This window comes from Silurus aristotelis, assembly GCF_946808225.1.
Source record: "Silurus aristotelis genome assembly, chromosome: 12".
In the NCBI taxonomy this organism is placed as follows: domain Eukaryota; kingdom Metazoa; phylum Chordata; class Actinopteri; order Siluriformes; family Siluridae; genus Silurus; species Silurus aristotelis.
The window spans coordinates 11029854-11044887 of NC_139585.1; the positions used below are offsets into that span (position 1 = coordinate 11029854).

At 39.6% G+C, this 15034-nt stretch overlaps 1 protein-coding gene across 9 annotated transcripts; it reads left to right on the forward strand.

Annotated features, from left to right (window-relative positions):
* Positions 1–667: 667 nt before the first annotated feature.
* tdrkh (tudor and KH domain containing) lies at positions 668–11858 on the forward strand. 9 transcript variants are annotated; one of them, XM_083555820.1, is made up of 15 exons: positions 668–796; positions 3068–3232; positions 3614–3705; positions 3881–4073; positions 4156–4295; positions 4900–5197; positions 5461–5627; positions 5721–5896; positions 5986–6050; positions 6138–6289; positions 6389–6502; positions 7385–7439; positions 8241–9287; positions 10383–10470; positions 11441–11858. In XM_083555820.1, the coding sequence occupies exons 2-14, from the start codon at positions 3106–3108 to the stop codon at positions 10436–10438; spliced, it is 2682 nt and encodes an 893-aa protein (XP_083411946.1). In that variant the 5' UTR covers positions 668–796; positions 3068–3105; the 3' UTR covers positions 10439–10470; positions 11441–11858. The 9 variants fall into 9 exon arrangements, with proteins under 9 accessions (XP_083411946.1, XP_083411951.1, XP_083411943.1 ...); XM_083555817.1 differs by having other exon boundaries at positions 675–796; positions 3074–3232; positions 3599–3705; XM_083555821.1 differs by having other exon boundaries at positions 675–796; positions 3074–3232; positions 3599–3705; positions 8259–9287.
* The last annotated feature ends 3176 nt before the right edge of the window (positions 11859–15034 follow it).

The window sequence follows — 15034 nt, forward strand, 5'->3', positions numbered from 1 at the left end:
TTAGTTGCTCAGTCACTTTATAGAGCTGTAGGCTGTTCATGTGGAACCATCTTCAGCTGCACAGAATGGTCTTCGATTGAGTCACATTCCGGTAGATCCGGAAACAAGAAAGCAACAGCATCACTGGTCAATGGTGCCTCAGGACTAAAATGTATCTTTTTTTTTAAATAATATAATTTATGATTATGATAAATGAATACATAATTTTGCTGTAGTGTTTATTATGAGTGTGACTTGTCCTTTAAATGTTGTACCACGATATATCACTTATATGTATTTTTATATCTTCTTTTGGCTGCTCCCATTAGGGGGCGCCACAGCGGATCATCCGTCTCCAGACCCTCTGTCATCTACATCTGCCTCTTTTACACCAACTACCTGCATGTCTTCCTTCACTAACGATATACCCCATGTCCATTCCCTGCATATATATATATATATATATATATATGTGTGTGTGTGTGTGTGTGTGTGTGTGTGTGTGTGTGTGTGTGTGTGTGTGTGTGTGTGTGTGTGTGTCTCTCATCTGTCGTCTGTCTCGTCTCCGCTCGTCCGCGGTGTCCCCATATATCTGAGCGTGTGGGGGCCACATTGCAAGCGTTCCTTCCAGCTCGGCTCGTGATTGGCTATCGAGGTTTGACCTACCAAATCTCAGCCAATCAGCTGCGTGCAATTCCAGGCTGAACCACAGACATACAGTTGTTAGCAAGCAAGTCATCTGATTCATGGTCAGAAGGTTATGAGCGTTTGCTAAACCTTGGAAGGCTGCGAGTTTCATTTCCACTTATTTTGAAAGGTAATTGTAGTGCGTGTGGTAAATGTTTTTATATTGTGTTTGCTTTAGAAGTTTAGTGTGTAGTTTAAAATTCGGCAGGCTGTGAAGGTGACTAGCCCTCTGCGTGTGCGCGTGCATGCATGCGTGTGTTTGTTTGCAGTTTCATGCTTCATATTCGCCATATGCATTTTATTTGTGTAAAATAGTCATCCAGTTCTGTATTTTGGATTAATAACTTATATTGCATAAATTCGCCCTGAGATTTACATTGTATATAGTGTTGCCACTTTATTAGAAGGACTCCATAGCAGTACTGTTTTTATCCTCATAACAATACATTCCAGGTGTTTCTCCTTGGCTTTTTTTTACCAACCTTTCGGAAAAGCAGTTCAGTCATATGATTTATTGTAGATGTGTAGAATATGGGATGCATCTGCTTATTAAAATAGCAAACCTTTACCAGGTAGATCAGCTAGCATACAGGAGACTGTCCAGGTAGTATAAAGTGTCTCAGGGGTTCTCAAACCTTTTTTCCCCAGACAGGGAACCCTTTACATAATTCTTCAGACTGTCTGAGCGAACCACATATAGTCACGATGATCATGTGTTCAAATCTGTTGATTTGTCCAGAATGCCTTTGTATTCTGTAGCATTACAGTTTCTCTTGAAATTAGGACTCCTAGACATGCACCAGCCTGAAAATGCTCTGGTGGACAAAGGAAGCTCCGTGAAGAAATAGAAGAACTTTATCTGGATTGAACTCTGACCTCAAACCTGCTGAACATCCTTGGGATAAATTTGAGATGCTGAGTACATGCCAGACCTCCTCACCTGACATCAGGGCCTGACTTTATTATGCTCTTTCAGCTGAAGGGAACAATCGTGAAAAACCTTCCCAGAAGAGTGAAAAAAATGCAGGAGTTAAACACTGTATTAATACCCAGGGCTTTGGAACACCTGACAACAAAAACATAGGGGTGTCCTGGTCAGGTGTTCACCTTATTCCGCTCATTAAGTTATGATTTCCATGGGGGCTTCCACTTTTAGAAACCAGTGGAAGTAGTGGACTAAAATCTGCATAATCTGGGTGGCAGGTGAGAGGCCGTGGTACATTCTGGGCAATATTTCTGACATTACAAATCAGCTTTTCATAAGCTTTTTCAGCAAGCCGGATACATATTTAGATCCTTGATGAGGTAACCACTCCCTCAAGGAACATGCAAGAAACCTTGAGAGGAACCAAGCACTTGATTAGGATCAGTATGTTTTACCAGGCACTGTGTAGGCCCTTAGTTTGTTCTCAAAACCACCTTAAATTTTTCATGGCATGGATTCTACAAGTTTTTGAAACATTTCTTTGGGATTCTGGTCAATGTTCACATGATTGTACCAGGCAGTTTCAGCTGATTTAATTTTTCTTTCTGCTTTGAAACTCATGTTTTACCACATCATAATGGTCTTCTATAAGTATGCCAGGAAGCGTTCCTCAGACCATTACACCACCTCCACCAGGCGAGACTGTTAACACAAGGCGAGTTCCGATAATAAACTAATTTTGTTGGTGTCAAATTCTGACCGTACCATCTGCATGAATCAGAAGAAATCAAGAGTCATTAGACCAGGCTACTTTTTCCAGTTTTTAACTGTCAAGTTTTGTTGAGCCTGTGCCTACTGCAGCTTCAGATGTGGACATGGTTTTCTGCTGTTGTAGCCCATTTGCCCTAAGGCTTGGTGTGTTGTGCATTTTGAGAAGCCTTACCATAATTGGACAGAGTGGGAATCTGAGATTCTGTAGCCTTCATGTCCGCTTGAACCAGTGCGTTTTTGACTTCTCTCATCAACAAGGTGTTTTGTCTTATGGACTGTTATGCATAAAAACTTTACACTGCTAGTTTGGTTTTCACTCCATACCTGCTTGCAGTTCACAACAATCTTGTGCAGGTCTGACAACCAAAAACAGGCTGCTAATAGGGAGAAAAAACAAGGAAGCTATGAGAAGTGGAATAGTCCAGCTTCATCTGAGCTGCACGCCTGTTATTTTAAGGAGATCATCTAATATTTCAAACCCAAAGGTACATGCCAGCAGCCAGCAAACTCATACAAGATGTTCTCTCATTCTTCTCAAACTCTTTGTTTTTGCATTCCAATACAAGGTGCACTAGGGGGAAAATACGACGTGAGGACGCGACAAAAGTAGAAATAGTCAGAAATGGTGTTGTGTCCAGTTTTGAACATTGTGATGCATTTGTTATGGAAATTCCACTACACACAGATTAATGCTGTGTCTCTCAGTGTCAGGTTTGGTCCAGTGCACGGCTCAGCACAGCTAAATGGCAGTGGTGCAGGAGGGGCCGTGGAAGAGCCTGAGCTCAGGGAAGAAGGTGGCGCTGGCTGCAGGTCTTTCTGTCGGGGCCACAGTGGGCTACATCTTGTATCGCCACATTCGGAGCAGCAGTGGTGAGAGAGAATTACCTTCGCTGATGACTCGCTGATGATTATTATAATGATGTGTTATTTTAGTGGAGTAATTGTTCATCTCTTTTATACTGCATTCATTGCTTTTTGGGCCACAGTTCTGTGGTTTGTTATAGCTTACAGCCAGCTCCAGAATTATTGTAACTCCTCAGTGTAAAAAAAAATAAAAGAATAAAACAAAACTAGTTAATGGAAATGTCCATTAAAGTAATTTCAAATTATCACCCTGTACATGATTCCTAATGATTAAATCTTTCTTAATGACAAGCTACATCTGTCTAATTTTATTTTTATTTACGATAGATTTGAATAATATAAGTAATTGTAATTAAAATTATCAAACCCTAGTTTTCCGCTCTGTAGCTCAAGATCAAGATACGGAACAGTCCAGGTTCTCCTTGCCCCTCGAAGTGTACAGATCTATCGCAAGGCACCAGAGCACCTTTCTGGATCTAGTGAGTTTTTCTTTCCTGATTTTTCTCTCTACGTTTTACATAGCCATGTGTAATATTGGAACATTTTGTTAGCTTGCTATCCTTACATTTCACCTTTACTGTAGCAGATTTACATTTGGTTGGTTGAAAATGTTGGATTGATTGATTGTGTTTGTTTGTTTGTTTGTTTGTTTAGGTAAGCCAGAAGTCAGGAGCTCAGGTGAACTTGTTAGCGAATTTAGAAGATCGGAGCACTGTGTGCTTCTTGCTCCAGGGCACAACACAGCAGAACCTTTTGGCTAGATGTGCTCTGGAGAAACTGGCCAATGACAGCGAGCTCATAGATGATGTCTTAGAAGTGCCCCAGACCGCCTTCGGGCGAATCATAGGCCCGTTTAATTTTTAAACATTGTATGTATTTTAACATTGTTCTTTTGTCAAAAGACTAATATGGGAGTCTTTGTGTGATAGGTCGTGGAGGCGAGACCCTAAAGTTGATTAGCCGAACGTCCGGAGCTCGGGTGAGCTGCCCACGTGAGCGAGGTCGCAGCTTGGAGGAAAAGGGCGAGGTTACGATCACGGGAACACGCCAAGAAGTACAGCGTGCTAAGGTGAGGCGTTTGTATGCCCAATAAAAGGTTTGAAGTATCCTAGATAAAACCTGAAACAAGGTTTCTGCAAGTACTTAAAAATGGGGCAAGGGAAATATAGCGTTTCAGTAAACATCGTTTAGCATGACTACGACTGTTTCACCGCATGTGCAGCATGTATACAGTTACTGCAGACTAAATATTTCCAAAATTCTCAGACGCTTTTATAATGCAAGTCTACGAGCAGTCTAAAGAATATTTGAAAATACTTTGTTATACAGTATAACAAGAATAAAAAAAAAAAACAGCAGGCTTATTATTTAATTTTTTTTTTTTTTTTAATCAGTTATTTTGAGACCGACATCAGGGAAAGTCATCAAAGCTGTTCTTTTGTAGATTTCATTAAGGGTTCCATCTTTGGAGCAACTTTCCATGACAGGAGCAATCAGTTTGTTTCTTAGAACAGGGAAACCTGCTTGTTTGTGGTAATCACACACTACAAATGCTGTAATGAATGCATATCCAAATGTGAATTATTCCTTTAAAAAGAATTGATTCTTAGGAATTCAGTTTGAATGCTTTTTTTTACAAAAAATTATTTTTTTATAAATGTTTTTTTTTAAAGGACATGATCATGGAGAAGGTGATGGAGAATGAGATGGTACGAAAACGCATCAGCCAGTCATCTGCCCTGCGCGAGAAAAGAAAAGCCCCAGAATCAGAGTCAGTCCAAAGACATCAAGGCCCAGTCAGCGAGCTCATGCTGCACATGAATGAAGATGATCTGCTCACTCCACTGACTGAAGTGAGACTTGTTGGCTCTAATGGGTTTGCCAGCAGCGGGGACTACACAACAGAAAATTCACTACGATCAGAGGAGATCTTCTCACCAGTTTCACCATTGGAGTACTCAAAATTTGAAAGTAAGTACAGTAAAAATAATAGCTGAGAATATTTGTTTTAGGGGGTTTTCCCCTCATAGAGTGCCGTGTGTTTGTAGAATGTGATCTAACACCGAAAGAGTTACATCCAAAAGTTTTGTGTATAATTGTTATATAATATTAAATATTACCATTCCAGCACCTACATTGACATTTAAATGGCACTAAATAGTTTACTGCATTCATATTGTGAATTATACAATTGGGTACATTTCAATATTTCATTTCATATTTCCTCTTGCCAGTCCCAAGTCCTGACCTGAGCTTCCAGCCTGGTGAGCATTTGGAGGTATATGTGTCTGCTTCAGAGAATCCCCAACACTTCTGGATCCAGATTATAGGTGTCCGATCACTTCAGCTGGACAAACTGACTACTGAGATGAGCCGTTTCTATAATGGTGACACCTTACACGTGAGTTTACAGCATTTCTGCTTGTTTCCTTTCATAAATATACTTATTAGTATGGAAAACCACTAACAGGAAATTGGTGTTCACGCTGTCTAGGAGCACAGAGTGGAGGCTATAGTTGTAGGGGACATTGTGGCTGCTCCTTATAAGGACCAAAGCACGTGGAACCGAGCTCGTGTGTTGGGTGTCTTGAGCTCTGGTCTGGTTGATTTGTACTATGTGGACTTCGGGGACAACGGAGCGCTTCCACGGGATCAGTTACGCAGCCTGAGGTCAGAACGAGTTCCAGCATCTGATGATCTCTGTGTGCTGATATCTACCGGGGTCAAACTGATCATTTCTGTGCTGTTACTGTTTTTAGGAGTGATTTTTTGAGCTTGCCCTTCCAAGCCATCGAATGCAGCCTGGCAGAAGTGCATCCTGCAGGTCAGCATTCATATGTGAATTGACTGTATATTGTATGTAATTTCAGATTAATTATTCAAATTAAAACATCTACACATTGGGTTTTAGGAGAGTTTTGGTCAGAGGAAGCCCTGGATGACTTTAAGAGAATGGCATACTGTGCACAGTGGAAGCCTTTACTAGCCAAACTGTGCAGTTACTCACACACCGAGATGTCCTCCTGGCCCAGTGTAAAGCTGTATGACAACAGCCATGGAAAGGTCAGAGGAAAATAATTGTCCCTTATGTACTGTTTTGACAAAAAAACAAACAAATATCATTTTGCATAATTATTCTCCCTATACATGTGTGTGTTTAAGGCTCTGGATCTGGGTGAAGAGTTGATTCGCTTAGGCCATGCAGTGAGCTGTCAGGATGAGGGAAGTGGGCTGAGAGGAGATCACGATGAGCCAAGATCTCTGCAGAAGTTGCTGGTAAAAAAAAAAAATTATATATATAATATACATATAGGAAGAAATGCAAAATATAAAATTGCTTTCGTTTTTAATTAAGTTTATTAACATTAGTCAACAGTTTTAAATTTACACTTTTTTTTTTTTAATAAAATGCTTGCTTGGTTAAATAATATTGAAATAATATTTTATAATATAAAAAAAAAGAAATATAATAAATGTTTTAAATTGAGTAATCGATTAAATTGGCACGAATTAATTTGATTAAATGAAATGTAATCAATGAAAATTTTTAATTGAATAGTATACATATGTTATACCCCATTTGGGTAATGCAGGTGTGTGTGTGTGTGTGTGTTTGTGTGTGTGTGTGTGGGAGAGCGAGCGGGTGTGTTTTACATTTAATATTTAATTTTCTGAAGATATGATCTAAACTGTTTCTTATTTCAGCATACTTTAACAAATGTCTTCATTTCTTCCATCCTTCGGTCATTCACTCCCTCAGTATGCGGAATTGTCAGGATTTTCTCCTTTTAAGAAAAATTCTTGAAGCTGTACATAAAACGCTAAAGAATCACTTGCGCTAGCCAACCAGGGAGTTGCTAGCGACTAACACTAGCGCATGGGATTCTTTAGCGTTTTAGTGCATGCGCAAAACAAATCTTATTTCCGTGCCAGTAACCACAGTAACACTGCACTAACTCATTATTCTTTATACCCCTGATAATGTGTATGTTCTATTAGGTTCCTGAGGGAACCCAGATTTTAACTATGTTCCGCATGTAAAAAGGATTGTATTCCGCACCGAACAGAAAACCCTGTAACAGAAAAATGTATTTGTTGCCGTTTAATTGTTCTTTCCTCCAAACATCCAACTAATAATGTCATCTTTCTTATCTACAGGATGACATGACCGGAGCCACCTCAGAGTTGAGTATGTCCTGCATAAGCTTATCAGGTTAGTGTCAAAAGAGTTTACTTCAGGCCCTGGTAAAAAACCAACAGATCTTAACCAAGGTAGTCTTTACTGCTAAAATAGATTGGAATAGAAACTGGATTGGACTTGAGCCCAGACTTAAAAAACGACTAGCTAGCGTATCTGTATTACCAAACTGACCCATTCTAACAACAACAGGGTAAAATGCAAAACAAACTTTTATAACATTTAAAGTTATAAAACATATTTGAATTATATTATCTGCACAGACTCCCATTGATAATTAAATACAGCAGAATAATCATAAATAAATGTAGTTTCATAGCATATGACCTACACCATGCAATTTTTATTACTCATACAGGTATCTCTGAAACTAAGAGGAAAGACTTGACTGCTTTTTGTCTCACTAATACTTATTTCCTGTTACTCTTATAATAAATCAAATGTGTAAATTGCAAACTTTTGTTTTTATAAAGTAATTTAGGCACATACCCATTTTTAACTCCTAGAGGTGCACATTCTGTAATATTCCTCATGACATTTTGAGAGTTTGAACCTGTTTTTATTAAAAGAAGAAAAAAATCTGTGAAATCAAATATCACTCAGTTGTGATGGTGTAAGAACCTAAGTATATATCCATGTGTAAGCCCTGTTTGTGAGAAATGGATCCAGAATTTGAATGTTAGTTCAATTATAACTCGCACTATACAGCCAGAGAGGAACATGTCACATGCAATCATCACCTATAAAACTGTGAGACTTAATTCTGTGAGATTACATGTTAAATTATGAAAAACTATTTTAGAATCATGTGTTAAGGTTTAACATATCTATCAGTGACAAAGCAGTTGACGTGGTCTTCTTCGAGCTACCCCAGCTTTGTAGATGTGGAACGAGCTGATGTAGATCAGAATTCCTCGGACAACCTGATGCCTCCATCGCTTCTTTACTCCACACCATCATTAAGCCTGAGTGAGCTGGTCAGCCATCTTATCGAGTCCTCAGGTTTAGTGCCGTCTCCACTTGGCTCGGATCCAAGACTCGTTCCTCACCAGAGCCTCATGAGTTTCTCAGACCTTCCATCAGAAACAAAAGTAAAGCCTTTGCGAGAGTTTTCCTCGGTCACCACATCCTCCTCGTCTGCTGTAGATGTAGTGACATCAGCACTGGAATCTGTCAGTCTGAGTGACAACGTCTTCCTAAGGACTTACTCCAGCAACAGCGATGTCACGTCATCTTCAGAGCCGCTGGAACCGGAATCTTCCGTCAGTACCTTCAGTGAGTGCGTGTGTAGCAGCAGCAACAGTAGTGATGGAATAAGAGGTGTCTGGTATTACCTAACGTCTTCCCAGGACTCCTCTGATGCATCGCTCAACACCACTATGCCCACATCATCCACAGCTTCTTCGTCCTTCTGCCCAACGTCCTCCTCTTCTTCCTCCTGTCTGACTGAGTCTGAGGACTTGCCCCCTGTGACTTCCTCCTCTGTAATCCATTTAAGCTCTGACCAATCGTCAAGTGGTGGTGATGCCGAAATGATTGACGATCCATCTGAACCAAGCAACTCTCTTCAAAATTGTAGTGCTTGCACCAGTGACGAGAGCGATGTCCTTTACATCGGTGTTACCAAATCGCCGTCTGACCCCTTTGAAAAAGGAGTTCATGATTCGAATTATTCTCCATCCAAGACTAAATTAAAAGAGCAACAGGCATTAACAAAAAATACGAAAGAACCGAGTGAACAACTTGCTGAAGGTTTAAGAGAAAACAAGGAGAAGGAGGAGCTCTGTGAAGAAGCTGGGGATATAGACAAGGTCCTGGAACTTGAAAACAAGACGGTGAACAGTGGAGACGTATCAGCAAGAGGTGCCACTGGTTTAATGGATCATTTTGAAGGCATACTAGTGTATTTAAGTCTAATCTCTAAACACCACACCTGTAGCATGTGTGATTACCACAGAGCAGGATTTTAAGTTTTCCTCGTACTTCCTGTTTACTTGCTTGTAGTAATAGTAATAAAATGGTGAAACCTTATAAATAAAAAAATTCAAATTGAAAAGGTTTTTGACTGAATCAGTCGATTTAATAATACAGCTTATAAAACCCAACTATTTAGACTTTCTCATGCAGTCCCAGCTGGTTGGAATTTCATCAGCTAATTTTAACATGGAAAGGGTGTATTTAAAGCCATTTTCATTGACCTTCTAGTTTGTATTAGTATTTGATATACTTTGACAACTAAATCCATGAATTATTGTCAAATAATTTAAATGCTAAGTCTGAAAATGTTGAACCCATTTGAACTTAAATTAAACACACATCATGTTCGAAAGCTATTGAGAGCTTTTAATATATTATCAGACCCCAAAAAAAGCTTGAATTTGCTATGAATATCCATTTTCCCTACTTCAATCCACAAGTGGGTGTATGAAGGTGTCAGCCTTCCCACTTGATAGCTGTTGGAGAAGTTTGGACTGTTAATTGTTGCGTAATTATTACACGCCAGCTGGAGATTTGTCCAGTTTAACCTAATAAAGGTTTTGAGTAAAAGTCTTACCACAGATATCTCATCCAACTTTCAAACACTAGAGAAATACAAAATACTTGAGGCTATTTACCTGCTGTTTTATCATGTTTCATGCTTTTCATGTGTGAACAGACAAAAAAATGTAAGCTACAGTTTTAGCTCAAGTACAGAGTACATATGCTACACTTGTGGTGGACGGAGATTGGGATGAAATACAATGTTCTGATTCTCAACTGAAAAGAACACAGCTCACTGTAAATGGAAGAGGTGGTGGTTGGGGTTTTTCTCACAGGTGCATAAAGAAATAAAACTCACAGAAAAGTGGAGTATGGGAATCATAAGTGTTTATGTGGTGCACAGAATTGACTGATTATTTGTCACTGGGAATTCTATGTTGATTTATTATTTTCTTTGGTTTGTTTTCTCTCTTGCAGAAGTCGCCTCAATATCTGGAAGTGTAGACGACGTACTTGAAGACGAGTTTAACTGATTAAAGACCAAAGTCAATGTGTGTTCATATTGGTAAGACGAACAATGTTTCATGTAGTGTTTTGGCCCCATTTATACAACAGTGATGTTTGATTGGTCAGAAGTTTTATTTGTTTATTTATTTACTATTTTTCTCGCAGCAGTGACAGATACAAGGTAAATCCTAGGTCTATGCTAATGCACACATTTTAACACACAGTCACCAAACATCTGCGGGCATCTGACCATCACACTCGCATGTACTTGATGGACATCCAGTTCCAGATGGAGTTTGCCGTATGTTGTCATAATAACCGCCACACTTCTGAGAAGACTTTTCTCTCAATGCTGGACCGTGCCTGTAGGGACTTGCTCATTTGTGATGCCTGGCACCTGCTCGTTTAGTGATGCCTGGCACATACAGCGTGTTTTAGTTTATCCCAGAAGGGTTCAGCGGGTTGGAGGTCAGGGCTCTTAATGGATTTCGTTTTGTGCTCATGCTGGAACAGGTTTTGGGCTTATAACCATTGAAAGTGAAATTAATGCTGCAGCAAACAAAATATTCACTAATGTTGTTCACTTATTGTTTTGTTGCAACAGTTTGAGGAAGAACCAAATGTGGGTATGATGGTCATGTGTCCTCATACTTTCGGCCATAAAGAGTCTATTACTGTTTGTATGTTGCATGTTTATATCTTATTAATTTCTCAAGAAGTGGCATTTTATAGCTTATTCAACTTATGCGTAACATAAAACAGGAACTAACTACTGTTACAGACATTCCATAACAAACAGAACTTTCATCAGGTTAAAAAGAAAATTTTTAATGAAAATAAAAACAATCATCAATGACAAACTTTTGTGAAACAAAGAGATAAAAACTCATCCAGAGGTCTGTTACTAGAAATGAATCACCATCATGCTGTCATGGATTGTTTTTCTTTGCATATGCAATTAAATGGGTTTAGATTTAAATTATGATTGCGATTTGAATGTTTTTATTGGGTTTTTTCCCCCCTTTCAGAGACCCCCTGGAAACACTGCTGGCATGGACCTTATATTTCTGCAAAAAACAAGCCTTATCTCACTGTGTTATGTGTTTTGTTTATTTCTATTTGTCACTTTGTTGTATGTTCTAGAGTTACTGTCAACATTACTGATATTGTTTTCCTCACTTTGTACTGACCTACTCGGAAGAATTAACTGATGACCAGATGAGAAGCGATGCTCGGGAAAAGTGCGAGCTACGACCAGGAACCTCAGTATTATTCCAGTTGTGCACTTGGGTGATGAAATAGTATTTATGAAAGTTGTTTGAAATCATTTGCTATTCATTTACTGTACCTTTTGTTATTCATGTTGTACATTTTAGGGTTAAATAACATGCTTGTGAACAGATTCTAAGTATATGAATATAATAAAAAATACAGTATTGTTCTTTATTGATCTTTTTCTCTTTGCATTCTTTTAGTTTTTTTTGTTCAAGGCTATAATCAATAGTCCGAGTGAGATTTAAAGAAAAACGAGGACAAACATGGAACAAATGTGTACAGTTCTGCATTTTAGTATCCATCACTAAACAGCACAGCTCAACATTAATGGAACTATAATAAAGAGACATTCAGTGCCAGATGAGGATGGGTTTTGAGTCTGGTTTTTCAAGTCTCAAGAAGCTTTTATTGTCATTTCAACAATATATAAATGACGTGAGACAACGTTCCTCCAGAACCCTGGTGCTACATTTAACAACATAAAACAACATGAAGCTACATAACAGAAAACACAGGGTTAAGGACTAGTAGGTGTCCTCACCACATTAAGTGCATCGTGTGCAAACAGTGCAAGACAGACAGTGCAAAAGTCAACACAAGACAGTGTAGGACAAATACACAAAGCATGAAATAGCACTGCCAGTAAACATACTGTATATGATACTGGGCAGTGTGCAAAAGAGAACTGTATAAAACTGTAAAAAAACAAGGTAAACATAGAAATTTTGTAAAAACAGCAATAGCAGCAGTCAAATGGGTGTACTAACAAATAATATCATATGGGTGATGCTGAAGTTATGGATGTGTGAAATGAGTACAAGTTGTGTTTGAGTTCAGTTTGTAGCGGTTCAGTACACACAGTTGAGTAAATGTGTGTGTTTGAGTTTCAGTTCAGTTCTGTGTGTTGAGGAACCTGATGGCTTGATCAGGTAAAAAAAACTGTTGTATAGTTTGCACAGGATGCTTTTAATGGTCCCTCTGTAGAACATGGTACTTATGGTTCTCATACAATCTCAGAGTTTTTCCTTTCCATTGTCTCCACTGGCTTGCTCATCAGAATCGGGTTTATTGGCCAAGTGTCTTGGAATATAAGGAATTTGGTTCCAGCTGTTAGTGACTCTCAAAAGTACAGACATAAATAACACTACACATTTAGCTTGTACTATACAAGACAAAACAGACAAGACAAAAACAGAGCACAAGAACACTTTAGTGACAATCACACTGTATATATATATATAGTATGTTTTTTTATCCCTGTTTTTATACTTTATATTTTTATATTTGATACTTGTCACATGTGCATTTCAGCACTGTGAAATGATACAGCCGCGCCCCTGGGTTAAGGCCCTGCTCAGGGGGTCAGGAGTGGCAGCTTGGCAAAAATGGGGCCTGAACCCAACTTTTTTATCAAAATCACTATAAAAATAAAACTGAATAGAAATGTTATTTCACAATATTATTAACAATAATATTTATATTATATTATAATATTCGAATAATGATTATTCTAATATTATTATACTAATACTACTGTAGGAAAGGATTCCCCTTCAGTTGTATTTCTGCGCTTCACCACTGAATGGAATTCACAGTTTTTCATTCTTGATAAGTTACCTCTGTAACCCAGCCATGAGGGTTGCACAATCCAGTGCCCTCTTAGTGCCAGTCCCAAGCTCAGATAAATGGGGAGGGTTGCGTTAGGAAGGGCATCCAGCGAAAAACATGTGCCAAATCAAATATGCGGGTCACGAATTACAACTTCATACCTGATCGGTCGAGGCCCGAGTTACCAATGACACAGGTATTGTTAGCCAACAGGGTACCGGTGGAAATTGGGCTTATCAGTGCTTATGCTCCAAAAGTGGGTTGTGAGATGAAAGAGAAGGAAAAATTCAGGAGTGAGTTATATGAAGTGGTGGAGAGTGTATCTAGAAAAGATTTGTGATTGGGGCACACTTTAATAGGCATGTAGGTGAAGGGAACAGAGGTGATGGGTGAGGGTGGTGCAGGACATGTATGAGGACAGTGTGACAGCAGTGAAGTGTGCAGTAGGAACGACAGACTGGTTCAAGGTGGAGGGGTAACTGCATCAAGGATCGGTTTTGAGCCCTTTCCTGTTTTCAGTGGTGATGGACAGGTTGACGGATGAGGTCATACAGAAGTCTCCATAGACTATGATGTTTGCGGATGATACTGTGATTATTGGTGAGAGTAGGGAGCAGGTTGAGAAGAGCCTGGAGAGGTGGAGGTACATGCTGGAGAGAAGGGAAATGAAAGTCAGTAGGAGACAACTTCACCTGCTTGTGACTGTGACAACTCCCTCCCAAATGCACTGAACGCCCGGTTTGAGGTGTAGAACAACATGGTGGCGAGTAAGACCACCCCTCCTCCCAATGACCAGGTTCTCTGTCTAACCACAGCTGAAGTGAGGAAAACTCTAAGCAGAGTTAACCCACAGAAGTCTGCTGGACCAGACAACATTCCTGGCAGAGTGCTCAGGGAATGTGCAAAACAGCTAGTGGATGTCTTCGCCGACATCTTTAACATCTCCCTGAGCAGTCCCGTTGTTCCTACGTGCCTCAAGACGACGACCATCATTCCTGAACTGAAAAAGTCTACTGTCTCCTGCCTCAATGACTATCATCCCATCACACTCACACCCATTGTGATTAGGTGCTTCGAGAGATTCGTCATGAGGCACATCAAGACCCAGCTACCACCCTTACTAGACCCCCTATGCAGTTCGCGTATCGTCCAAACCGCTCCACGTCCCTTTATCTGGCCCTCACCCACCTGGACAACAAGGACTCATATGTATGAATGCTGCTCATAGACTTCAGCTCAGCATGCAACACAATCATCCCTCAGCACCTGATTAAGAAGCAATCAAACTCACTTCACACATCCATGTCTTCAGCACCACCCATATTCTATCAATTCATTACTACAAACTGTTTACGCACATCGTTTTGACTGCTGCTATTGCTTTTTTAGACAAACCCTTTTGTTTACATTTTGTTAAAATACAAGGTACACTCCTGTACTCAGTTCTCTTTTACACACCACACTGTGTAATATACAGTAGGTTTACAAGTTACTTACAAGTCCTTAGCCCTGTGTTTTCTGTTATGTAGCTTTATGTTGTTAAATGTAGCACCAGGGTTCTGGAGAAACGTTGTTTTATTTTACTGTGTACTGTGTCAGCTATATATAGTTGAAATGACAATAAAAGCTACTTGACTTGACTTGAGTATATGTGTGTGAATGAGTGTGCATGTGCAGTGGTGTGGTGCGGTTGCAGGGAGAAGAGATGGAGAAGGTGGAGGAGTTTAGGTACCTGGGGT